The sequence below is a fragment of the Salvelinus fontinalis genome, chromosome 7 (genome assembly GCF_029448725.1).
Source record: "Salvelinus fontinalis isolate EN_2023a chromosome 7, ASM2944872v1, whole genome shotgun sequence".
In the NCBI taxonomy this organism is placed as follows: Eukaryota; Metazoa; Chordata; class Actinopteri; order Salmoniformes; family Salmonidae; genus Salvelinus; species Salvelinus fontinalis.
In genome coordinates this window covers 32,964,228-32,990,807 of record NC_074671.1, presented here as the reverse complement: position 1 = coordinate 32,990,807, position 26,580 = coordinate 32,964,228, and the positions used below count along the sequence as shown (strand labels likewise).

At 42.8% G+C, this 26,580-nt stretch overlaps 1 protein-coding gene across 3 annotated transcripts in view; it reads right to left on the bottom strand.

The window, feature by feature from the left end:
* Positions 1 to 26,580, bottom strand: part of LOC129859423 (RNA-binding protein 33-like) — a 63,725-nt gene that overhangs the window by 26,197 nt on the left and 10,948 nt on the right. For all 3 annotated transcript variants that reach the window (XM_055929212.1, XM_055929211.1, XM_055929209.1), the window contains exons 7-8: positions 18,072 to 18,252; positions 17,629 to 17,849 (exon numbers count right to left, since the gene is read on the bottom strand). In XM_055929212.1, the coding sequence (XP_055785187.1) occupies positions 17,629 to 17,849; positions 18,072 to 18,252 (402 nt within the window). The remainder of the gene's footprint in view (positions 1 to 17,628; positions 17,850 to 18,071; positions 18,253 to 26,580) is intronic.

The following is a 26,580-nucleotide window of genomic DNA, read 5'->3' as shown; positions in this document are numbered from 1 at the left end:
AGGTGAAGAAGCCGGATGCGAAAGTCCTGGGATGGTGTGGTTAAACGTGGTCTGCGGTTATGAGGCTGGTTGGACTTACTGCCAAATTCTCTAGAAACGCAGTTGGAGGGGGTTTATGGTAGAGAAATTAACATAAAATTCTCTGGAAACAGGTGTGGTGGACAATCCTGCAGTCAGCATGCCAATTGCAAGCTACCTCAAAAACTTGAGACACCTGTGGCATTGTGTTGTGACAAAACTACACATTTTAGAATGGCCTTTTATTGTCCCCAGAAAATGGTGCACTTGTGTAATGATAATGCTGTTTAATCAGCTTTTTGATATGCCACACCTGTCAGGTGGATTATCTTGGCAAAGGAGAAATGCTCACCAACAGGGATGTTAACAAATTTCTGCACAAAATTGAGAAATAAGCTTGTTGTGTGTATAGAACATTTATTTTATTTAATCTCATGAAACCAACATTACATGTGGCATTTATACTTTTTCAGTATAGCTTTGTGTTAAACGATTTGTAAAAATAGAGAAGATTAACGGCTCAAGGCAAGTGCCCAGAGGGACAACGCACTGTACATATCTGATATTAGAGAAGCTTCCATTGAAGAACAAAATCCATGTTCTATTGGATAAATAACTCTCCAACCATGATGGCAGGCAATGTATAGCCATAGCAAGTGAGTTTAGTTGTCAATAACAATTTATGATCAATAACATCAAAGGCGGCACTGAAATCTAACAATACAGCTCCAACTATCATGTTATTACCCATTTATTTGAACCAATCAGTCATCCGAGTCAGTGCAGTACTGTTGAGTGCCCTATATGCATGCTGAAAGTCAGTAGTTACCTTATTTGGGCAAACACAATTCTCTCCATCAGTTTACTAAGAACAGGTAGCAAACTGATTGTGCAGCTGTTACAACCAGCAATGGGTGCTTTACTATTTTTAGGTAGTGGAATTACTTTAACTTCATTCCACATCTGTGGACACACACTCCTTTAGTCTTTGGTTAAATATATTACAGTGGCTTGCGAAAGTATTCACCCTCCTTGGCATTTTTCTTATTTTGTTGCCTTACAACCTAGAATTAAAATAGATTTTTGGGGGGGATTGTATCATTTGATTTACACAACATGCCTACCACTTTGAAGATGCAAAATATTTTTGTGTGAAACAAACAAGAAATAAGACAAAAAAAACAGAAAACTTGAACATGCATAACTATTCACCCCCCCCAAAGTCAATATTTTGTAGAGCCACCTTTTGCAGCACTTACAGCTGCAGGTATCTTGAGGTACGTCTATTTAAGCTTGGCACATCTAGCCATTGGGATTTTTGCCCATTCTTCAAGGCAAAACTGCTCCAGCTCCTTCAAGTTGGATGGGTTCCGCTGGTGTACAGCGATCTTTAATTCATACCACAGATTCTCAATTGGATTGAGTTCTGGGCTTTGAATAGACCATTCCAAGAAATGTACATGTTAATCCATAAACCACTCGAGGGTTGGGCCTTTCAGTGGGGCCTTTCAGAACAGGTGTATATATACTGAGATCATGTGACACTTAAATTATATCCACCTGTGTGCAATCTAACTCATTATGTGACTTCTGAAGGTAAATGGTTGCCCATATCTTATTTAGGGGCTTCATAGCAAAGGGGGTGAATACATATGCACATTCCACTTTTCCTTTTTATATTTTTTGAAACAATTTATTTAATTTCACTTCACCAATTTTGACTATTTTGTGTATGTCCATTACATGACATCCACATAAAAATGTATATTACAGGTTGTAATGCAACAAAATAGGATAAATGCCAAAGGGGGTGAATACTTTTGCAAAGCACTGTAGCAAATAGGGGGTGGGAATAAAGTCTGCTACCATTCAATAGTTTCCCATTAGGGTTTTCTATACCTGGTGGCTTATCATTATTGACCAGAGGAGAAAAAAAAAAAAAACTCTAGACCACCTTTACTCAACACATAGAGACACCTACAAAGCTCTCCCTCGCCTTCCATTTGGAAATTCTGACCATAATTCTATCCTCCTGATACAAGCAAAAACTAAAGCAGGAAGTACCAGTGACTCGCTCAATACGGAAGCGGTCAGATGACGCGGATGCTACATTACAGAACTGTTTTGCTAGCACAGACTAGAATATATTCTGGAATTCATCCAATGGGATTGAGCATACACCACCACAGTCACCGGCTTCATCAATAAGTACATCGACGACGTCGTCCCCACAGTGACCGTACGTACATATCTCAACCAGAAGCCATGAATTACAGGCAACATCCGCACTGAGCTGAAGGCTCGAGCTGCTGCTTTTAACTTCTTGAGAATACAGGGGGTGATGTTTTCGCATTAGCATAATTTGCTCTACAGATTAAACTGCCTCTTATTCAATTATTGCTCTTACTATATGCATATAATTAATACCATTGGATAGAAAACAATCTATAGTTTCTAAAACCGTTTCAATTTTGTCTCTGAGTGAAACAGAAGTCATTTGACAGCACTTTCCCTGACCAAGAAGAAGAATGCAAGATGTGTATGCTCGCTTCAACGCTCTGCCTATATATGGTCACGCCACCTATGACCTGAAACACACTTCATTCGTCTTCCTCTGGGTGTCAAGAGGACGTCAGAGGAGAAATTTTTTGTTTATCTTGTACTGACGTGAAATAAGACCTATTTCTTTGGCGTGACCGACAACTTCCGGTTCTCTGTATCGCGCGATTTGGAGGTGCGATTGTCTACTGTTTTGCTGCCGTTACGGATGAAAACTATCTCCGTCTCAAAGTTTGTTTGATACATGTGACCATATCATCGTAATGTATGTTTTTTCAATATAGTTTAATCAGATTATTTGAATTTTATCGGGAGTTTTGCCGTGTTCCGTTCTGTGACTTTTTTTACTTTGGAGAGATCCGTGCCAGTCGACCAGTACCTATGCTAAATGAAGAGGGAAAGTTGCCATTATGAATGGATTGAACGACTCATCAGGACTAAGGACACCTTGATCAACATTCTGATGAAAGATCAGCAATAGTAAGACCCAATTTACGATGTTATTTCATATATCTGTCGTGCATGTGAACTGGTCGTGGGCGCCCAGCTGGTTCTGGCTGGCGTGGCTATGCTAATTTACCGCTACATTTTGTTTTCGCTATAAAACATTTAATAAATCTGAAATATTGTTTGGATTCACCAGATGTTGGGCTTTCAATATCTGTACGCTGTGTATTTTTCTGAAATGTTTTAAGATAAGTAATTAGTTATATGACGTTGGTCTCTGTAATTGTTCTGGCTGCGTCGGCACTATTTCAGATTGCAGCTGCAATGTAGAACTGTGATTTATACCTGAAAAATGCAAATTTTTCAAAAAAAAACTATGCTATACCATAAATATATTATCAGACTGTCATCTTATGAAGTTGTTTCTTGGTTAGTGGCTATATATATTTTTATTTAGTCAAATTAGTGATAGCTACTGACGCAGGAAAAAACTGTTGGAGTAAAAAAATTGTGTCTTTTGCTAACGTGTTTAGCTAATAGATTTACATAGTGTCTTCCCTGTAAAACATTTAAAAAATCTGAAATGGTGGCTTTATTCACAAGATCTGTATCTTTCATTAGGTGTCTTGGACTTGTGATTTAATGATATTTAGATGCTACTATTTAATTGTGACGCTATGCTAGCGATGCTAATCAGTGTGGGGAGGGTGGGGGGTGCTCCCGGATCCGGGGTAGAGGCTCGTTAGAGGTTAAGGAGCGGGACACTAATCCGGGCGCTTATAAGAAGTCCCGCTATACCCTCAGACGAACAATGAAACAGGCAAAGCAGGACTAAGATTGAGCCCTACTACACAGGCTCTGAAGCTTGTCGGATGTGGCAGGGCTTGCAAACTATTACAGACTACAGCTGCCCAGTGACGCGAGCTGCGCTGCCCAGTGATGTAAGCCTATCAGACAGGCTAAATGCCTCTTCATGCTTTTTGCTTCAAGGCAAGCAACACTGAAGCATGCGTGAGAGTAGAGGTCGACCGATTAATCGGAATTACGGCCGATTTCAAGTTTTCATAACAATCGGTAATCGGCATTTTTGGATGCCGATCACATTGCACTCCACGAGGAGACTGCGTGGCAGGCTGACTACCTGTTATGCGAGTGCAGCAAGGAGCCACTGTAAGGTGCTAGCTAGCATTAAACGTATCTTTATAAAAAACTGTAACGGTCCTGACCTGTTTTATGTTGTTTTTTATGTGTTTATGGTCAGGGCATGTGTTTTGGGTGGGCAGTCTATGTTATCTGTTTCTATGTTGGTTTTGGGTTGCCTGGTATGGCTCTTGATTAGAGGCAGGTGGTTTGCGCTTTCCTCTAATTAAGAGTCATATTTTGGTAGGGCGTTCTCACTGTTTGTTTGTGGGTGATTGTCTTCCGTGTCTGTATGTTATTTCGTACCACACGGGACTGTTTCGGTTTATGTAGTCTGTTTCCTATTCGTGCGTTCTTCGTGTCTATGTAAGTTCTCATGTTTAGGTCAGTCTACGTCGTTTGTTATTTTGTATCATTTCAAGTGTAGTTCGTGTTCGTTTTTCGTCTTGTTTAATAAATATGTGTTCAAACTTCGCTGCGCCTTGGTTCCCTCAATACTCCTCCTTTTCCGAAGATGGAGAGGAGGAGGATCGCCGTAACAGAATCACCCACCATACCAGAGCCAAGCAGCGGAGTCAACGGAGAAAGGGACAGGAAAAGAAGGAGCAATGGACATGGGACGATATATTGGACGGAAAGGGTTGCTACACATGGGAGGGGATCCTGGTTGGTAGGGATCGCCTCCCATGGGAACAGCTGGAGGCACTGAGGAGAGCAGAGGCTACCGGAGAGAGGAACCGGAGCTATGAGGGAACGCGTCTGGCACGGAAGCCCAAAAAGCCCGTAAGTAACTCCCAAAAATTTCTTGGGGGGGGGCTAGGAGGTAGTGGGCCAAGGGCAGGTAGGAGACCTGCGCCCACTTCCCAGGCTTACCGTGGAGAGCGGGAGTACGGGCAGGCGCCGTGTTACGCAGTAGAGCGCACGGTGTCTCCTGTACGAGTGCATAGCCCAGTGCGGGTTATTCCACCTCCCCGCACTGGTAGGGCTAGATTGGGTATTGAGCCAGGTGTCATGAGGCCGGCTCAACGCGTCTGGTCTCCAGTGCGTCTCCTCGGGCCGGCATACATGGCACCTGCCTTACGCATGGTTTCCCCGGTTCGCCTACATAGCCCGGTGCGGGTTATTCCACCTCCCCGCACTGGTCGAGCAACCGGGAGTATTCAACCAGGTAAGGTTGGGCAGGCTCAATGCTCAAGAGTGCCAGTACGCCTCCACGGTCCGGTATTTCCGGCGCCACCTCCCCGCCCCAGCCTAGTACCTACAGTGTCTACACTACGCACTAGGCTACCAGTGCGTATCCTGAGCCCTGTTCCTCCTCCACGCACTCTCCCTGTAGTGCGTGTATCTAGCCCGGTGCCTCCAGTTCCGGCACCACGCACTAAGCCACCTGTGCGTCTCCAGAGCCCTAAACACACTGTATCTTCTCCCCCTACTAATCCTGATGTGCTTGTCCTCAGCCCAGTGTCACCAGTGCCGGTACCTCGCATCAGGTATAGAGTGGGCTTTGAGAATGCAGTGTGCCCTGTCCCTGCTCCCCGCACTAGTAGGAAGGTGCTTATCCTTAGCCCGGTGCCTCCAGTTCCGGCACCACGCACCAGGTCTACAGTGCGCCGTATCCGGCCAGAGCCATCCGTCTCCCCAGCGCCATCTGAGCCATCCGTCTCCCCAGCGCCATCTGAGCCATCCGTCTCCCCAGCGCCATCTGAGCCATCCGTCTCCCCAGCGCCGTCTGAGCCATCCGTCTGCCAGGAGCCTGCAAAGCCGCCCGTCTGCCATGAGCCTACAGAGCCATCCGCCAGACAGGAGCCGCTAGAGCCGTCAGCCAGACAGGAGCCGCTAGAGCCGCCCGCCAGACAGGATCCGCCAGAGCCGCCAACCAGACAGGATCCGCCAGAGCCGCCAACCAGACAGGATCTGCCAGAGCCGCCAACCAGACAGGATCTGCCAGAGCCGCCAGCGAGCCATGAGCAGCCAGAGCCGCCAGCGAGCCATGAGCAGCCAGAGCCGTCAGAGAGCCATGAGCAGCCAGAGCCGTCAGAGAGCCATGAGCTGCCAGAGCCGTCAGAGAGCCATGAGCAGCCAGAGCCGTCAGAGAGCCATGAGCAGCCAGAGCCGTCAGAGAGCCATGAGCAGCCAGAGCCGTCAGAGAGCCATGAGCAGCCAGAGCCGTCAGAGAGCCATGAGCAGCCAGAGCCGTCAGAGAGCCATGAGCAGCCAGAGCCGTCAGAGAGCCATGAGCAGCCAGAGCCGTCAGAGAGCCATGAGCAGCCAGAGCCGTCAGAGCGCCATGAGCGTCGAGAGCCGTCAGAGCGCCATGAGCGTCGAGAGCCGTCAGCCTGCCATGAGCGTCGAGAGCCGTCAGCCTGCCATGAGCGTCGAGAGCCGTCAGCCTGCATAGACCTGCCAGAGTCCCTCAGCCAGGATCTGCCAGAGTATATCAGCCGGGACCTGCCCCTTGTCCCGGTGTTGCCCCTTGTCCCGGTGCTGCCCCTTATCCCGGTGCTGCCCCTTGTCCCGGTGCTGCCCCTTGTCCCGGTGCTGCCCCTTGTCCCGGTGCTGCCCCTTGTCCCGGTGCTGCCCCTTGTCCCGGTGCTGCCCCTTGTCCCGGTGCTGCCCCTTGTCCCGGTGCTGCCCCTTGTCCCGGCGCTGCCCCTTGTCCCGGCGCTGCCCCTTGTCCCGGTGCTGCCCCTTGTCCCGGTGCTGCCCCTTGTCCCGGTGCTGACCGTTTATTTAGGGGATGTGAGTTTTAGGGTGGTCATTGGGAGGGGAAGACAGAAGCAGGGAGTGACTATGGTGGTGTGGGGACAGCGTCCTGAGCCGGAGCCACCACCGTGGTCAACTGCCCACCCAGACCCTCCCCTGGACTTTGTGCTGGTGCGCCCGGCGTTCGCACCTTGAGGGGGGGGGGGGTCCTGTAACGGTCCTGACCTGTTTTATGTTGTTTTTTATGTGTTTATGGTCAGGGCATGTGTTTTGGGTGGGCAGTCTATGTTATCTGTTTCTATGTTGGTTTTGGGTTGCCTGGTATGGCTCTTGATTAGAGGCAGGTGGTTTGCGTTTTCCTCTAATTAAGAGTCATATTTAGGTAGGGCGTTCTCACTGTTTGTTTGTGGGTGATTGTCTTCCGTGTCTGTATGTTATTTCGTACCACACGGAACTGTTTCGGTTTATGTAGTCTGTTTCCTATTCGTGCGTTCTTCGTATCTATGTAAGTTCTCATGTTTAGGTCAGTCTACGTCGTTTGTTATTTTGTATCATTTCAAGTGTAGTTCGTGTTCGTTTTTCGTCTTGTTTAATAAATATGTGTTCAAACTTCGCTGCGCCTTGGTTCCCTCAATACTCCTCCTTTTCCGAAGATGGAGAGGAGGATCGCCGTTACAAAAACAATCAATCTTAACATAATCAATAGTTAACTACACATGGTTGACGATATTACTAGTTTATCTAGCTTGTCCTGCGTTGCATATAATCGATGCGGTGCCTGTTAATTTATCATTGAATCACAGCCTACTTCACCAAACGGGGGATGATTTAACAAGCGCATTCGCGACAAAAGCACTGTCATTGCACCAATGTGTACCTAACCATAAACATCAATGCCTTTCTTTAAAATCTGCATATTTAGTTAATATTGCCTGCTAACATGAATTTCTTTTAACTAGGGAAATTGTGTCACTTCTCTTGCGTTCTGTGCAAGCAGAGTCAGGGTATATGCAGCAGTTTGGGCCGCCTGGCTCGTTTCTTCCTAACAAAGACCGTAATTAATTTGTCATGATTGTACATTATTATGACATAACATTGAAGGTTATGCAATGTAACAGCAATATTTAGACTTAGGGATGCCACCCGTTAGATAAAATAAAGAACAGTTCCGTATTTCACTGAAAGAATAAAGGTTTTGTTTTCGAAATTATTGTTTCCAGATTTGACCATATTAAATGACCTTAGGCTCGTATTTCTGTGTGTTATTATATTATAATTAAGTCTATGATTTTATATTTGATAGAGCAGTCTGACTGAGCGGTGGTAGGCAGCAGCAGGCTCATAAGCATTCATTCAAACAGCACTTTCCTGCATTTGCCAGCAGCTCTTCACTGTGCTTCAAGCATTGCGCTGTTTATGACTTCAAGCCGATCAACTCCCGAGATTAGGCTGGCAATACTATAGTGCCTATATGAAATGACAGTGAACCATCATATTTTTGTATAAAATATGTAGTAGAGGTCAACCGATTTATGATTTTTCAACGCCGATACCGGTACTGATTGTTGGACCAAAAAAAGCCGATATCAATTTAAAATCGGCCGATTTTTATATATTTGTAATAATGACAATTACAACAATACTGAATGAAGACTTTTATTTTAACTTAATATAATACATCAATAAAATCAATTTAGTCACAAATAAATAATGAAACATGTTCAATTTGGTTAAATAATCCAAAAACAAAGTGTTGGAGAAGAAAGTAAAATTGCAATATGTGCCATGTAAAAAAAATAATGTTTAAGTTCCTTGCTCAGAACATATGACAGATGGTGGTTCCTTTTAACATGAGTCTTCAATATTCCCAGGTAAGAAGTTTTAGGTTGTAGTTATTATAAGACTATTGCTCTCTATACCATTTGTATTTCATATACCTTTGACTATTGGATGTTCTAATAGGTACTTTAGTATTGCCAGCCTAATCTCGGGAGTTGATAGGCTTGAAGTCATAAACAGAGCTTGAAGCATTGCGAAGAGCTGCTGGCAAACGCAGTAAAGCGCTGTTTGAATGAATGCTTATGAGCCTGCTGCTGCCTACCACCGCTCAGTCAGACTGCTCTATCAAATCATAGACTTAATTATAATAACACACAGAAATACGAGACTTAGGTCATTAATATGGTCAAATCCGGAAACTATAACTTCGAAAAAACAAAACGTTTATTCTTTCAGTGAAATACAGAACCGTTCCGTATTTTATCTAAATATTGCTGTTACATTGCACAACCTTCAATATTATGTCATAATTACGTAAAATTCTGGCAAATTAGTTCGCCAGACGGCCCAAACTGTTGCATATACCCTGACTCTGCATGCAATGAACGCAAGAGAAGTGACACAATTTCCCTAGTTTAATATTGCCTGCTAACATCAATTTCTTTTAACTAAATATCCAGGTTTAAAAAAATATATACTTCTGTGTATTGATTTTAAGGCATTGATGTTTATGGTTAGGTACATTCGTGTAACGATTGCGCTTTTTTCGCAAATGTGATTTTGTTAAATCATCCCCCGTTTGGCGAAGTTGGCTGTCTTTGTTAGGAAGAAATGGTCTTCACACAGTTCGCAACGAGCCAGGTGGCCCAAACTGCTGCATATACCCTGACTCTGTTGCACAGAACGCAAGAGAAGTGACACAATTTCCCTAGTTAAAAGAAATTCGTGTTAGCAGGCAATATTAACTAAATATGCAGGTTTAAAAATATATACTTGTGTATTGATTTTAAAGAAAGGCATTGATGTTTATGGTTAGGTACACATTAGTGCAACGACAGTGCTTTTTTCGCGAATGCGCTTGTTAAATCATCCCCCGTTTGGTGAAGTAGGCTGTGATTCAATGATAAATTAACAGGCACCGCATCGATTATATGCAACGCAGGACAAGCTAGATAAACTAGTAATATCATCAACCATATGTAGTTAACTATTGATTATGTTAAGATTGATTGTTTTTTATAAAGATACGTTTAATGCTAGCTAGCACCTTACAGTGGCTCCTTGCTGCACTCGCATAACAGGTAGTCAAGCCTGCCACGCAATGTCCTCGTGGAATGCAATGTGATCGGCATCCAAAAATGCCGATTACCGATTGTTATGAAAACTTGAAAATCGTCTGTAATTAAATAGTCGGTCGACCTCTACTCTCACGCATGCTTCAGTGTTGCTTGCCTTGAAGCAAAAAGCATGAAGAGGCATTTAGCCTGTCTGATAGGCTTACATCACTGGGCAGCTGTAGTCTGTAATAGTTTGCAAGCCCTGCCACATCCGACAAGCTTCAAAGCCTATGTAGTAGGGTTCAATCTTAGTCCTGCTTTGCCTGTTTGATGGTTCGTCTGAGGGTATAGCGGGATTTCTTATAAGCGCCCGGATTAGTGTCCCGCTCCTTAAAAGCAGCAGCTCTAGCCTTCAGCTCAGTGCGGTTGTTGCCTGTAATTTATGGCTTCTGGTTAGGATATGTACGTACGGTCACTGTGGGGACGACGTCGTCGATGTACTTATTGATGAAGCCGGTGACTGTGGTGGTGTATACTCAATCCCATTGGATGAATTCCAGAATATATTCTAGTCTGTGCTAGAAAAACAGTCCTGTAGTGTAGCATTCCTCGCCATCTGAACACTTCCGTATTGAGCGAGTCACTGGTACTTCCTGCTTTAGTTTTTGCTTGTATCAGGGGGATAGAATTATGGTCAGAATTTCCAAATGGAAGGCGAGGGAGAGCTTTGTATGAGTCTCTGTGTGCAGAGTAAAGGTGGTCTAAAGTTTTTTCTCCTCTGGTTGCACATGTGACATGCTGGTAGAAATTAGGTAAAAAGGATTTAAGTTTGCCTGCATTAAAGTCCCCGGCCACTAGGAGCGTCGCTTCTGGATGAGCATTTTCTTGTTTGCTCATGGCCTTATACAGCTCGTTGAGTGCGGTCTTAGTGCCAGCATTCATTTGTGGTGGTAAATAGATGGCTACGAAAAATATAGATTAAAACTCTCTTGGTAGATAGTGTGGTCTACAGCTTATCATGAGGTAATCTACCTCAGTCGAGCAATACCTCAAGACTCCCTTAGAGATCGCGCACCAGCTGTTATTGACAAATAGATGCCCCCACCCCTTGTCTTACCGGACGTAGTTGTTCTGTCCTGCCGATGGAAAACCCAGCCCACTGTATATTATGTGTCGTCGGTCAGCCACAAATCGGTGAAAGATAAGATATTACAGTTTTTAAATGTCTCGTTTGTAGGATTGTCTCGAACAGAGATCATCCAGTTTATTCTCCAGTGATTGCACGGTGGCCAATAAAACGGATGGTAGAGGCAGGTTACCCACTCGCTGACGAATTCCCACAAGGCACCCTGATCTGCACCCCCTGTACTTCCTTCGTGCGAATTACGGGGATTTGGAACTTGTCCGGGAGCAACATTATATCCTTTGTGTCAGACTCAACTCTTTGTCCAGTTTGAGGTGAGTAATCGCTGTTCTAATATCCAGAAGCTCTTTTTGAGATGGTAGCATCATTTTGTACAAAATAAGTTAAACAATGCGGAAACACAAAAAATAGCACAATTGGTAAAGAGCCCGTAAAAACGGCAGCCGCCATTCTTCAATATCTAAAGGTTTAATTACAAATTACCCATCAACTTCAAAGAACAATGGAGATAAATTGGGTTCTGCTCATGATATCATTTAATGTAGTCCAAAGTATTTTTCTCATTGTGTTTTATCTCGTTTATCTTTGCTTGGTAATATCCTTTCTTTGTCTTTTTCTTAAGTTCAGTCACAACATTTCTCAATTTACAACATGTCAACCAATCAGCTGAGCAGCCTGACTTTTTGCCAACTTGCACTTAATTTCTTTGACCCATACATTTATTTTAATTATCATCAATCCAGGGGGCTGTAATATTTTGCACAGTCAGTTCCTTAACAGGCGCATTCTTGTCAACAAATAGCATGAATAATTGTACAAATAATTCCAGTGCTGCATTTGGATTCACTTCCTCATACACATCAGACCAACATACATTTTTTACATCTTCAACAAAAGAATCCTGAGAAAAGATGTATGATCTGTTATAAATTACTTTGGCCCAAACTTTGGCTTTCCTTGTTATTTCCTCAACGTTATGGTTACTATAGCCAATGGAAACTGATATTGCTGTGGAGCAAAACTCTGCAGCATTAGTGAAGACATGATTAATTCAAGTGGATGTCACAGATCCAAAACGAATTGTTTGCACTCTAGTTGAATGAGGGATAACATGGGTCCTACTATATATTACAGGCAGTCACAGAAGCTTCGCTCTTGAGATGACAGCTAGATGCTATCCAGACAATGTTCAGGTCACACAGAAAATAGAACTCTTAACATCAAACACATTATCCAAATACTGACTGTTAGCACTTGGTGGCCTATAGCAGCACCCCTAAAAAAAAGAGGCTTTAGATGTGTCAGGTGAACTTGCAACCACAACACTTCAACAACATTTGACATGAGATCCTCTAAGCTTTGCAGGAATATGTCTCTGAACATATACAGCAACACCTCCCCCATAGGCATTCCTGTAGATATTATATCCCTGTATTGCTTCTCCTGTATAATCAAAGGAATTATCTAAGTGAGTTTCAGAGATGGCCAGTATATGATTGTTATCTGATGTTAGTAAGATAGCTTTACAAATAAGGTTCATGAAATCTATGGGCAATTCTTAGCCCTTTCCTTGGTAGCTTATTGGAGACAGACATAATATGGAGACTAAATAAATAAGTGTGTGTGTGTGAGAGATGTTGGGTTGAAGCTACTGACCCGAAGGCTTGGCGCTCTCAGCCTGTTGTAGTGGACTTAAGAAATGTTCCCATGCTCTCTGGCAGATTTCATCGCTGGGATAAGGTCTTTCTGCCTCTGGCGCACAGCTTCAGAGAAGTTCTCGTTGAAGATGTTCTTCTCAAGTTCATGGCTCTCCACCGAACAGCCATCTTGTCCTTATACCTCATGAACTTTACCACTAACGGTCTGAGTCTGTCACCTAGGCTGGTTACACGTTTTCCAGACATGTGGGCGCGCTCCATCTCAATCTTTGTATGATCCAGCTACAGCTTCAGCCTCGAACTACGCCCATCTCCCGGCTAGCCTAAGAGATTCCATCAGATAATTCCTGGGCTTCAATACCTCTTCTGCCAATTGGCCTGAACCCTTTGCTGTCGACACGGAGCACCGCCGATCCATCACGACTGGCCTGCCGACGTAACCGTCCGAGGGGGTTTCAACAGACTCTCCCGTTGCAAAATTTCCCCTGAGGCCCATCGGCTAGCCCCGGCCTGCTAGCTGTCTGAATCGCCGTGCCTCCAGCTCGCCTAGCTACTCACTGGACCCTATGATCACTCGGCTACACATGTCTCTCCCTAATGTCAATATTCCTTGTCCATTGCTGTTTTAGTTAGTAATTTTTGTCTTATTTCACTGTTGAGTATCCAGCCCTGCTCAATTTTCCTTAGCTAGCCCTTATGTTCCACCCCTACACATGTGGTGACCGCACCTGGCTTAAATGGTGCCTCTAGAGACAAAACCTCTCTCATCATCACTCAATGCCTAGGCATACCTTCACTGTACTCACATCCTACCATACCCTTGTCTGTACATTATGCCTTGAATCTATTCTTCCACGCCCAGAAACATACCACTTTAACTCCCTGTTCCGAACGCACTAGACGACCAGTTCTTTTAGCCTTTAGCCGTATTCTTATCCTACTCCTCCTTTGTTCCTCTGGTGATGTAGAGGTTAACCCAGGCCCTGCAGCCCCCATCATCACTCCCATTCCCCAGGCACTCTCATTTGTTGACTTCTGTAACCATAAAAGCATTGGTTTCATGCATGTTAACATTAGAAGCCTCCTCCCTAAGTTTGTTTTATTCACTGCTTTAGCACACTCCACCAAACCGGATGTCCTAGCCCTGTCTGAATCCTGGCTTAGGAAGGCCACCAAAAATCCTGAAATTTTCATCCTCAACTATAACATTTCCCGACAAGATAGAACTGCCAAAGGGGGGCGGCGTTGCAATCTACTGCAGAGTTCCGTCATACTGCCTGCAGAGTTACGTCATACTATCCAGGTCTGTGCCCAAACAATTCGAGCTTCTACTATTAAAAATACACCTTTCTAGAAACAAGTCCCTCACCGTTGCCGCTTGTTATAGACCCCCCTCGGCCCCCAGTTTCCCTAATCACTGTCAAAACGCTCCCTAAAACACTTCAGCGAGCAGGCCTTTCTACTCGACCTGGCCCGGGTATCCTGGAAGGACATTGACCTCATTCCGTCAGTAGAGGATGCCTGGTTGCTCTTCAAAAGTGCTTTCCCTCTCAATCTTAAATAAGCAAGGCCCACTCAAAAATTGTAGAACTAAGAACAGATATAGCCCTTGGTTCACCCCAGACTTGACTGCCCTTGACCAGCACAAAAACATCCTGTGGCGTTCTGCATTTGCATCGAATAGTCCACGCGATACGCAACTTTTCAGGGAAGTCAGGAACCACTATACAATCGTGGCCAAAAGTTGAGAATGACACAAATATTAATTTTCACAAAGTCTGCTGCCTCAGTTTGTATGATGGCAATTTGCATATACTCCAGAATGTTATGAAGAGTGATCAGATGAATTGCAAATTCCCTCTTCGCCATGCAAATGAACTGAATCCCCCCCCAAAAATTCCACTGCATTTCAGACCAGCTAACATCGTGTCAGTAATTCTCTCGTTAACACAGGTGTGAGTGTTGACGAGGACAAGGCTGGAGATCACTCTGTCATGCTGATTGAGTTCGAATAACAGACTAGAAGCTTCAAAAGGAGGATGGTGCTTGGAATCATTGTTCTTCCTCTGTCAAGCATGGTTACCTGCAAGGAAAGACGTGCATCATCATTGCTTTGCACAAAAAGGGCTTCACTGCTGACAGTAATATTGCACCAAAATCAATCATTTATCGGACCATCAAGAATTTCAAGGAGAGCGGTTCAATTGTTGTGAAGGCGGCTTCAGAGCACCCAAGAAAGTCCAGCAAGCGCCAGGACCATCTCCTAAAGTTGATTCAGCTGCGGGATCGGGGCACCACCAGTACAGAGCTTGCTCAGGAATGGCAGCAGGCAGGTGTGAGTGCATCTGCACGCACAGTGTGGCGAAGACTTTTGGAGGATGGCCTGGTGTCAAGAAGGGCAGCAAAGAAGCCACTTCTCCCCAGGAAAAACATCAGGGACAGACTGATATTCTGCAAAAGGTACAGGGATTGGACTGCTGAGGACTGGGGTAAAGTCATTTTCTCTGATGAATCCCCTTTCCGATTGTTTGGGGCATCCGGAAAAAGCTTGTCCGGAGATGACAAGGTGAGCGCTACCATCAGTCCTGTGTCATGCCAACAGTAAAGCATCCTGAGACCATTCATGTGTGGGGTTGCTTCTCAGCCAAAGGAGTGGGCTCACTCACAACTTTGCCTAAGAACACAGCCATGAATAAAGAATGGTACCAACACATCCTCCGAGAGCAACTTCTCCCAACCATCCAGGAACAGTTTGGTGACGAACAATGCCTTTTCCAGCATGATGGAGCACTAAGTGGCTCGGGAAACAAAACATCGATATTTTGGGTCCATGGCCAGGAAACTCCCTAGACCTTAATCCCATTGAGAACTTGTGGTCAATCCTCAGAGGTGGGTGGACAAACAAAAACCCACAAATTCTGACAAACTCCAAGCATTGATTATGCAAGAATGGGCTGCCATCAGTCAGGATGTGGCCCAGAAGTTAATTAACAGCATGCCAGGGCCGATTGCAGAGGTCTTGAAAAAGAAGGGTCAACACTGCAAATATTGACTATTTGCATCAACTTCATGTAATTGTCAATAAAAGCCTTTGACACTTATGAAATGCTTGTAATTATACTTCAGTATTCCATAGTAACATCTGACAAAAATATCTAAAGACACTGAAGCAGCAAACTTTGTGAAAATTAATATTTGTGTCGTTCAAAACTTTTGGCCACGACTGTACTCAATCAGTTAGGAAAGCTAAGGCTAGCTTTTTCAAACAAATTTGCTCTCTGTAGCACTAACTCCAAAAAGGTTTGGGACACTGTAAAGTCCATGGAGAATAAGAGCACCTCCTCCCAGCTGCCCACTGCACTGAGGATAGGAAACAATGTCACCAACAATAAATATTAGATCATTTCAAATCAGCATTTTTCCATGGCTGACCATGCTTTCCACCTGGCTACCCCTACCCTGGGCAACATCTCAGCACCCCCTGCAGCAACTTGCCCAAACCCCCCCACTTCTCCTTCACCCAAATCCAGACAGCTGATATTCTGGAATAACTGCAAAATCTGGATCCGTACAAATCAGCTGGGCTAGACAATCTGGACCTTCTCTTTCTAAAATTATCAACCGAAATTGTTGCAACCCCTATTACTAACCTATTCAAACTCTTTCGTATCGTCTGAGATCCCCAAAAATTGGAAAGCTGCCACGGTCGTCCCCCTCTTCAAAGGGGGAGACACTCTAGACCCAAACTGTTATAGACCTATATCCATCCTGCCCTGCCTATCTAAAATCTTCGAAAGCCAAGTTAATAAACAGATCACCGAACATTTCGAATCCCACCATACCTTCTCCTCTATTCAATCTGGTTTCCGAGTTGGTCACGGGTGCACCTCAGCTACGTTCAAGGTCCTAAATGATATCACAACCGCCATCGATAAAAGACAGTATTGTGCAGCCGTTTTCATCGACCTGGCCAAGGCTTTCGACTGTCGATCGCCACATTCTTATCAGCAGACTCAATGGCCTTTCTAGGGAGTTTTCCTAGCCATCGTGCTTCTACACCTGCATTGCTTGCTGTTTGGGGTTTTAGGCTGGGTTTCTGAACAGCTCTTTGAGATATCAGCTGATGTAAGAAGGGCTATATAAATAAATTTGATTTGAATAGCCTTGGCTTCTTAAATGACTGCCTCGCCTGGTTCACCAACTACTTCTCAGATAGAGTTCAGTGTGTCAAATCGGAGGGCCTGTTGTCCAGACCTCTGGCAGTCTCTATGGGGGTGCCAAAGGGCTCAATTCTCGGGTCGACTCTTTCCTCTGTATATATCAATGATGTTGCTCTTGCTGCTGGTGATTCTCTGATCCACCTCTACGCAGACGACACCATTCTGTATACATCTGGCCCTTCTTTGGTCGGTAAACAATTGTTGGAAAAATGACTTGTGTCATGCACAAAGTAGATGTCCTGACCGACTTGCCAAAACTATAGTTTGTTAACAAGAAATGTGTGTGGAGTGGTTGAAAAACGAGTTTTAATGACTCCCTTTAATGACAACCTAAGTGTATGTAAGCTTCCAAGTTCAACTGTATATGGATGAACATCTTAAATAAAAACGGATTATATGCTTCAAGAGTTGTCTAATAATAAAAAGGCCACGAGAAACTAAATCCAATATGCCATGATGACAATGGCATGTGTGAGAACAAGAAAAAAATAACCTACATAGCTGTTATTATTAGTTTTGCAAGTAAACATTGCGACAATATTCAGTAAGCATAGCTTTAAATTGTCTTGCACACATACACTCAAGTAAGCTAATCGTAAACAATTCTATAATTGAAAGTGACATTACAGAATATCAAGAGATCCTCCTTTTATATTGTGTCAGATTATTTTAATAAGATTTACCTGCATGCCCATATGTAGAGGCACCATTGGGAGCCTCATGTCATTCATTCGTCCTCTTCCTCCACCGAAGTCTCCCATCCCAAATCCGGGGAACCTCCCTCTTAATCCTCGACCTCTGAATCCTCCTCTATCTCCTCCTCGGCCCCCAAAGCGGCCCTGCTTCCTCTGGCGCTCCTTCTCCGCAAACTCCATCAGGTCTGCTTTGGCCTCTTCAGACAGCTCTGGGGGGCAAAACACATCCCCACGAGGTTAACATTAGAACATTCAAATACAAGCCATTCAGTAAGAATTGCTCAAGCTGCACTTGAGCATTTTCTTTTGATCCAAATTGTTTAGGTACAGGAGTTAAACTTGAAATGCCCTTCAACCAAACAACGTAACCAAACAAAGCACACAAATATATTACAGTTTATATAACAGTGCAAAGTTGTACATTAATGTACCTAATGTTTCAGGAATGTTCCGTCTTTTGGTTCCCGCATCCGCCAGCCGCACAACACCAGACGTGACATCTTTACGCTCCGTTTTGAAACGCAACCGGCCAGACTCTCCATCATCGTCTTCCTCTTCATCCTCGTCTTCCTCCTCCTTCACTTCTTCCTTTGGCTCTGGTTCATTCTCAACCTTTAGAAATATAGGGATCATCTTAGCCATCAATGATCAACAACCCCATCAGATACAGGTAACTGCCAAAATAATGGAAGACTTAAAAAAAAAAAGAATAGGGATACATTGTTATATTGAAAGCAGGTGCTTCCACCCAGGTGTAGTTCCTGAGTTAATTAAACAATTAACATCCCATCATACTTAGGCTTATGTATACAAATGTTGGGCAGTCCATTATTGTGGCCCCATATTCCCACCCCCCCAACAGGAAGACGATGCCCATATCAACAAGACAGGAGTGGTTACTGAATGGGTTGATGAGCATGAAAACAATGTAAACTATATGCCATGGCCGTCTCAGCGTTCTCCACCACCATCAACAGAACATCAAATGATGGAATTTCTCATGGAAGAATGGTATTGCATCTAGTGTTGTCACGATACCAACACTTTACTAACGATACAATACCAGGCCAAGTATCACGATATAGAGTAGTTTCACAGTACCCTGGCGTAAATTATTATTATCATTATTTTTTAATCTGTGGTCTGGCGTCCTGCTCGCACCATCATGTACATGTGCTACACAAAATCCTGTCACTGAAATTCACTCTTCTACTCAATACAACACATTGAATTTAACTTGACACTGTTTGGTGTATAATAGAATACTGCAGAGAGCTGATAGCTCATATTTGCAAAGGCATACCTTGAATTTGGCTGGAGGAATGGGAGGAAGGAATATATTAATATACATGCATGTCATTGTGGCAGTAAGGGGGAAACTTACCTAGTTAAATAAAGGTTAAAAACTAAAAAACAAACACGGCATGAAACCTTTACTCGAGTTAACAGACGCACACTCCCACCCCCACACACACACACACACCGTCTCCCTTGCTCTCAAACTCACACCACTCTCTCGCTCTCCCACAAACACTGCTCCCAACTTTTAAAAGGTTAGGCACCGAACAAAATTTAAGGAGCGCCAGAAATAGATTTTTGATATAGTTTAGGCTTACATTAGGCCAATATGAATCCTACCTTTGAAGCACATCATGAGTAGCAGACCCTTTTCCTTTCTTCCTGTGCCAATGAAATTTACTTAAACCTACTGTCAAGTTAACAGGTTGTTAGCTAGCTAGGTAACATGACTAAACAACGTCATTTGTTATCAAACCAATAATCAGCAACCAGGGATTAGTTCAAAAAACGACACACGACATGGTCTGTGAAATGACATTAAATGCGCACAAATCCCGATAGAAAAAAAGGCATCTCTGGTAATATGGGTCATACTGTTTTGAACCGTTTATGCTAGTTTTCTTTGCTGTAAAGCTGCAAGCATGGCTGTCCATTTTTCCCTCTGGCACTCAGAGGCACTCAGAGGCTGCAAAGAAAGATTTCATAAGCACACAAAGCATCTCAAATTTTGGGCATAAATTTGTTTACATCCCTGTTTGTGAGCATTTCAGCTTTGCCAAGATAATCCATCCACCTGACAGGTGTGGCATATCAAGAAGCTGATTAAACTGCATGATTATTACACAGGTGAACCTTGTGCTGGGGACAATAAAAGGCCCTCTAAAACATGCAGTTCTCTCACAACAATGCCACAGATGTCTCAAGTTGAGGGAGCGTGCAATTGGCATGCTGACTGCAGTAATGTCCACCACAGCTGTGCCAGAGAATTGAATGTTAATTTATCTACCATAAGCCACCACCAAAATCCTTTTAGAGAATTTGGCAGTACATCCAACCGGCCTCCCAACAACAGACCACAAGTAACCACGCCATCCCAGGACTTCCACATCCAGCTTCTTCACCTGCGGGATCGTCTGAGACCAGCCACCCAAACAGCTGATGAAACCGTGGGTCTTCAAACAAAGAATTTATGCAAACTGTCAGAAACTGTCTCAGGGAAGCTCAACTGTGTGCTTGAAGACTGCAGTTCGAGGTCATAGCCGACTTCATTGGGCAAACACTCACCTTCGATGGCCACTGGAGAAGTGTGCTCTTCACGGATGTTGTGAACAGAGTGCCCTATGGTGGTGGTGGAGTTATGGTATGGGCAGGCATAAGCTATGGACAACGAACACAATTGCATTTTATCGATGGCAATTTGAATGCACAGAAATACCGTGATGAGGAGATCCTGAGGACCATTGTGCCATTCATCTGCCGCCATCACCTCCCAGCATGATAATTCACGTCCCTATGTCACAAGGATCTGTACATAATTCCTCGAAGCTGAAAAAGTCCCAGTTCTTCGACGGCCTGCATACTTACCCAATGAGCATGTTTAGGATGATCTGGATCGAAGTATACGACAACGTATTCCACTTCCGTGATTATCCAGCAACTTCGCACAGCCATTGAAGAGGAGTGGGACAACATTTCACAGGCCACAATCAAAGCCTGATCAACTCTATGTGAAGGAGACGAGGCGTGCTGCATGATGCAAATGGTGGTCACACCAGATACTGACTGGTTCTGATCCACGCCCCTACCTTATTTTTTAAAGGTATCTGTGACCAGATGCATATCTGTATTCCCAGTCATGTGAAATCCATAAATTAGGGACTAATCCACTGATTTCCTTATATGAACTGGATCTCAGTAAAATCTTTGAAATTGGAGGCTGCGTTTATATTTTTGTTCAGTGTATATTTTAAAAGCTGATGGAGGAATAGATGCGCATGAAGAGCAGACAGAGAAGCAGGTGAGTCAGGACTGATTACAGGACTAATTACAGCTGCCACACGTGATATGCACATGAGTGAAGTGGATATTATTGGCCCTGCGCATACAAGAGTCTAGTGGCTATTGCTTGAATTCAACTGAATTTATAAACATGCACCAGCAGGATCTTTAGGTCAGTAGAGATGAAAAATATGGTAGTATGATATGAAACGGTACTACGGTATAAAATAATATATTGTTGTCAGAAGTATTATGACGTTTTGGTACCGTGATACCGGGGCGGCAAGTAGCCTAATGGTTAGAGCGTTGGACTTGTAACCGAAAGGTTGCAAGATCGAATCCCCGAGCTGACAAGTTAAAAATGTCGTTCTGCCCTGAACAAGGCAGTTAAGCCACTGTTCCTAGGCCATCATAGAAAATAAGAATATGTTCTTAACTTCTTTGGGAAAGGGCGGCAGTATTGAGTAGCTTGGATGAATAAGGTGCCCAGAGTAAACTGATTGTTACCCAGGCCCAGAAGCTATGATATGCATACAAGTAGGAGATTTGGATAGAAAACACTAAAGTTTCCAAAACTGTTAAAATTATGTCTGGGAGTATAACAAAACTCATATGGCAGGTGAAAACCTGAGACAAATCCAACCAGAAAGTGGGAAATCTGAGGTTTGTAGTTTCATTTAAGTGATTGCCTATGCTGTGTCTATGAGGCCAGATTGCACTTCCCAAGGCTTCCAGCAGATGTCAACAGTCTTTAGAAAGTTGTTTGAGGCTTCTATTGTTGAAGAGGGTCGAATAAGAGCTGTTTCAACAAGTGGACTAGGCTGAGGCCAATGAGTTGTTTACTGCGCGGTCGCGCCGTTCCTTCTTTTTCTTCTGTAATGAATACGCTATTGTCAGGTTGGAATATTATTGAAGATTTATTGTAAAAAGACCCTAAGGATTGATTGTAAACATCATTTGACATGTTTATACAAACTCAAATGGAACTCTTTTGACTTTGTCTGGATTTTGCGCTTGCGCATTGTGCCTTTGGAATAGTGAACTAAACGCGCGAACAAAACGGAGGTATTTGGACATAAATATGGACGTAATCGAACAAAACAAACATTTCTTGTGGAAGTGGGAGTCCTGAGAGTGCATTCCGACGAAGATCAGCAAAGTGAAGATTTATAATGCTATTTCTGACTTTTGTTGACTCCACAATTTGGCGGGTAACTGTATGGCTTGCTTTTGTGGCTGAACGCTCTTCTCAGATTATTGAATATTGTGCTTTTGTCGTAAAGCTTTTTGAAATCTGACAGCGGTTGCATTAAGAACAAGTTTATCTTTAATTCTATGTAAAACATGTATCTTTCATCAAAGTTTATGAGTATTTCTGTTATTTGATGTGGCTCTCTGCAATTTCTCCGGGATGTTGGAGGCATTTCAGAACATGGCGCCAATGTAAACTGAGGTTTTTGGATATAAATATGAACTTTATCGAACAAAACATATATGTATTGTGTAACATGAAGTCCTATGAGTGTCATCTGATGAAGATCAAAGGTTAGTGAATAATTTTATCTATATTTCTGCTTTTTGTGACTCCACTCTTTGGCTGGAAAAATGGCTGTTTTTCTGTGATTTGGCGGTGACCTAACGTAATCGTTTGTGGTGCTTTCGCTGTAAAGCCTTTTTGAAATCGAACACTGTGGTGGGACTAAAAACAAGATTACCTTTAAAATGGTATAAGATACTTGTATGTTTGAGGAATTTTAATTATGAGATTTCTGTTGGTTTTGAATTTGGCGCCCTGCAATTTCACTGGCTGTTGTCGAGGTGGGACGCCAGCGTCCCGAACGATCCCAGAGAGGTTTTAACTGACTTGCCTAGTTAAATAAAAAGGTTATTTAAATGTATTTTATTTTTTAAATACACTATGCAACACTAATCGCATCCCTCCAATAGAATTCCAGACAATCTATGCACTGAAGTGGTTCTGGCCCAATGCCTTAAGACACTATGTTGGTGTACCATATTTTTGGCAGTTACCTGTACAGCATATGGATAGTGTTCTTGCAGGCCTATAAACTGCAACCATGTATTACTTGAACATCTGGGGCATTATCAGATTTCACAGTACTTCACAAAAGACAAAAGTCTAAAGTATAGAATAAGCTACAAACAACATTCATCATTTGCATAAATTATACATTGTTCATAGCAGAATTGCAGCCATTGACTCAATGCAAGGCACCAAAGAGGCATCGGAGAGAGAGGGGCTTTGACTTATTGGTCAGTGTCCCTGACCCAAATGGCACCCTACTCCCTATATAGCGCACTACTTTTGACCAGAGCCTCTTAGTTGTGCATTATATAACAGGGCTCGACATTAACGCTTGCGCTCTTGTTCAGGTACAAGTTTAAATAAATAGTCGGACAAGAATATAGATTTAAAAAATATATATATTTAAAAATCTTTAAAAACATATAATCATAACAATCTAACAATTATAAGATCAGAGAAGCCTATAATTGGATCAGAGAAGCAAACATTGAAAAATTGATTTTAATATTATTTCAATGTACATAATCATGTTTGACAAATATAATGAAGGATAATTAACATTAACGTCTAAATGGTCACAAGACCAGGGAGTGAAGGACAGTGCCTGTTGCGCACCACACATCACCCACCTTGAATCTGAGCGGAGGCGGTCAGCATTTAGAAAATGAGTCAACAATAAACTTCATTGGTTTTAAAACTGGACATTCTATATCATTTTATGAAGCATGTCTTTCTTCAGAAAGTATTCACACCCCTTGACTTTTTCCACATTTAGTTGTGTTACAGCCTGAATATAAAATGTTTTTGTCACTGGCGACACACATTACCCCAAAGTGGATTTTTTGGGGGACATTATTACAAATAAAAAGCTGAAATGTCTTGAGTCAATAAGTATTCAACCCGTTTGTTATGGCAAGACAAAATAATTTCAGGAGTAACAATTTGCTGAAAAACTTACATAATACATTGCATGGACTCATTGTGTGCAAAAATGGCTTAAAACCTCTCTGGGATAGGGTCTAGTTTCCTGAATTTCCGCTTGATTGACGTGCCCAAAGTAAACTACCTGTTACTCAGGCCCAGAATCCAGAATATGCTTATAATTGGTAGCATTGGATAGAAAACACTTTGAAGTTCCTAAAACTGTTAAAATAATGTCTGAGACTATAACAGAATTGATATGGCAGGCGAAAATCCGAAGAAAATCCGCACAGATTTTTATAAATATTTTATTTTTTAGCTCCCAGTAGAAACCTATTGTTCCCATGTAAATCCGTCTCCCCAGAATGCAATTCCTATGGCTTCCACTAGATTTCAACAGTCTTTATTCAACGTTTCAGGCTTGTTTTTTGAAAAACAAGCAAGTATTTTGAGTTTTAGTGAGAAGAGCACCGGAACAATATCAGTCTTTTGGCGTGCGAGGGAGAGGGAGCGCGCTTACTAATTTTCCTTTCCTATTGAACATACTACTTTCCGTATGAAATATTATAGTTTATTTACATTTTAGAGTACCTGACAATTAGACAGAAACGTTGTGAAGTTTAGCAATAGCTTTTTGGACTCCTTTGTCTGCATGTTGAACAAGTGGATTACTGAAATCGATGGCGCCTAAACTGACTTTTTGGGATATAAAGAAGGATTTTATCTAACAAAATGACCATTCATGTTGTAGCTGGGACCCTTGGGATTGCAAACAGAGGAAGATCATCAAAAGTAAGTGATTTATTTCATCGTTATTTGTGATTTTATGAAGCCTGTGCTGGTTGAAAAATATTTTATGTGGGGCGCCGTCCTCAGACAATCGCATGGTATGCTTTTGCCATAAAGCACATTGTAAATCGGACCATGCAGTTAGATTTTACATTATATAAGATACTTGTATGTTCATAAATGTTTAATATTAGGATTATTTATTTGAATTGCGTGCCCTCCAATTTCACCGGATGTAGTCCGATGAAATTTCCAAAATCTGCATTTCCAAAATCTGCATCCTCTTTGAAAGGTACTAAATTAATACTGCTCAAAATGTGGCAAAGCAATTGACTTATTGTCCTGAATACAAAGTGTTATGTTTGGGGCAGATCCAACAACACACAACTGAGTACCACTCTCCATATTTTCAAGCATAGTGGTGGCTGCATCATGTTATGGGTATGCTTGTAATTGTTAAGGACTCGGGAGTTTCAGGATAAAACGTAATAGAGCTATGCACAGGCAAAAGAAATGGTTCAGTCTGCTTTCCACCAGACACCGGAAAACGAATTCACCTTTCAGCAGGACAATAACCTAAAACACAAGACTAAATCTACACTGCAGATGCTTACAGAAGTCAGTAAATGTGGTCGATTATCAGTTTGACTTAAATCTACATGAAAATCTATGGCAAGGATTGAAAATGGTTGTCTAACAATGATCAAACAATTTGACAGATATTGAAGAATTTTGAAAATAATAAAAATGGGCAAATATTGTACAATCCAGGTGTGCAAAGCTCTTAGAGACTTGTGTGAATAGTTATGTAAATAATACAAAAATGTTTCAGTGTCATTATGGGGTAGTGTGTGTAGATGGATGTTTTATTTATTTTTTCATCCAAGCTGTAACAACAAAATGTGGGATAAGTCAAGGGGTATGAATACTTTCTGGAAGGCACTTTACATTGTTTCAAAGTAGCCTAACCAAAATATGACCATAGAAATTGAGGGAATTATTTTATAAAATACTTAATTTGCCATTGAAGCTAGCATTTTTCCCATGCCATATTAGTTTTCAAATCAACGTTTTATTGTCCAGCAGCCAAAGGCATAATCCTTGTCATATCAGTAAACAATGCTAATTGATGCATCTTTAGGTCTCTCCTCTTTTCATTTCTAACAGATATTTTCATCTCTGTCATATGAAACTGCTGCACTTTTGATAAGTGTTTTCCCGCTAATTGCATGTTGAAACATTCGCCAAGCCTACAGCCATATGTGTATTGTTGAGCTTATAATATGAATAAATAAAACTTTGGCAACATTTGAAGCTCAATGGTCTGATCTGTTGCATCAGCCTCAGTGATAGATATTTTTCATATAAACTCAGCAAAAAAAAGAAACGTCCCTTTTTCAGGACCCTGTCTTTCAAAGAATTCATAAAAATCCAAATAACTTCATAGATCTTCATTGTAAAGTGTTTAAACACTGTTTCCCATGCTTGTTCAATGAACCATAAACAATTAAATGAACATGCACCTGTGGAACGGTCATTAAGACACTAACAGCTTACAGACGGTAGGCAATTAAGGTCACATTTATGAATACTTAGGACACTAAAGGGGCCTTTCTACTGACTCTGAAAAACACCAAAAGAAAGATGCCCAGGGTCCCTGCTCATCTGCGTGAACGTGCCTTAGGCATGCTGCAAGGAGGCATGAGGACTGCAAATATGGCCAGGGCAATGAAATGCAATGTCTGCACTGTGAGACACCTAAGGCAGCGCTACAGGACAGACAGCTGATCGTCCTCGCAGTGGTAGACCAGTCCTCGCAGTGGTAGACCATGTGTAACAACACCTGCACAGAATCAGTAAATCCAAACATCACACCTGCGGGACAG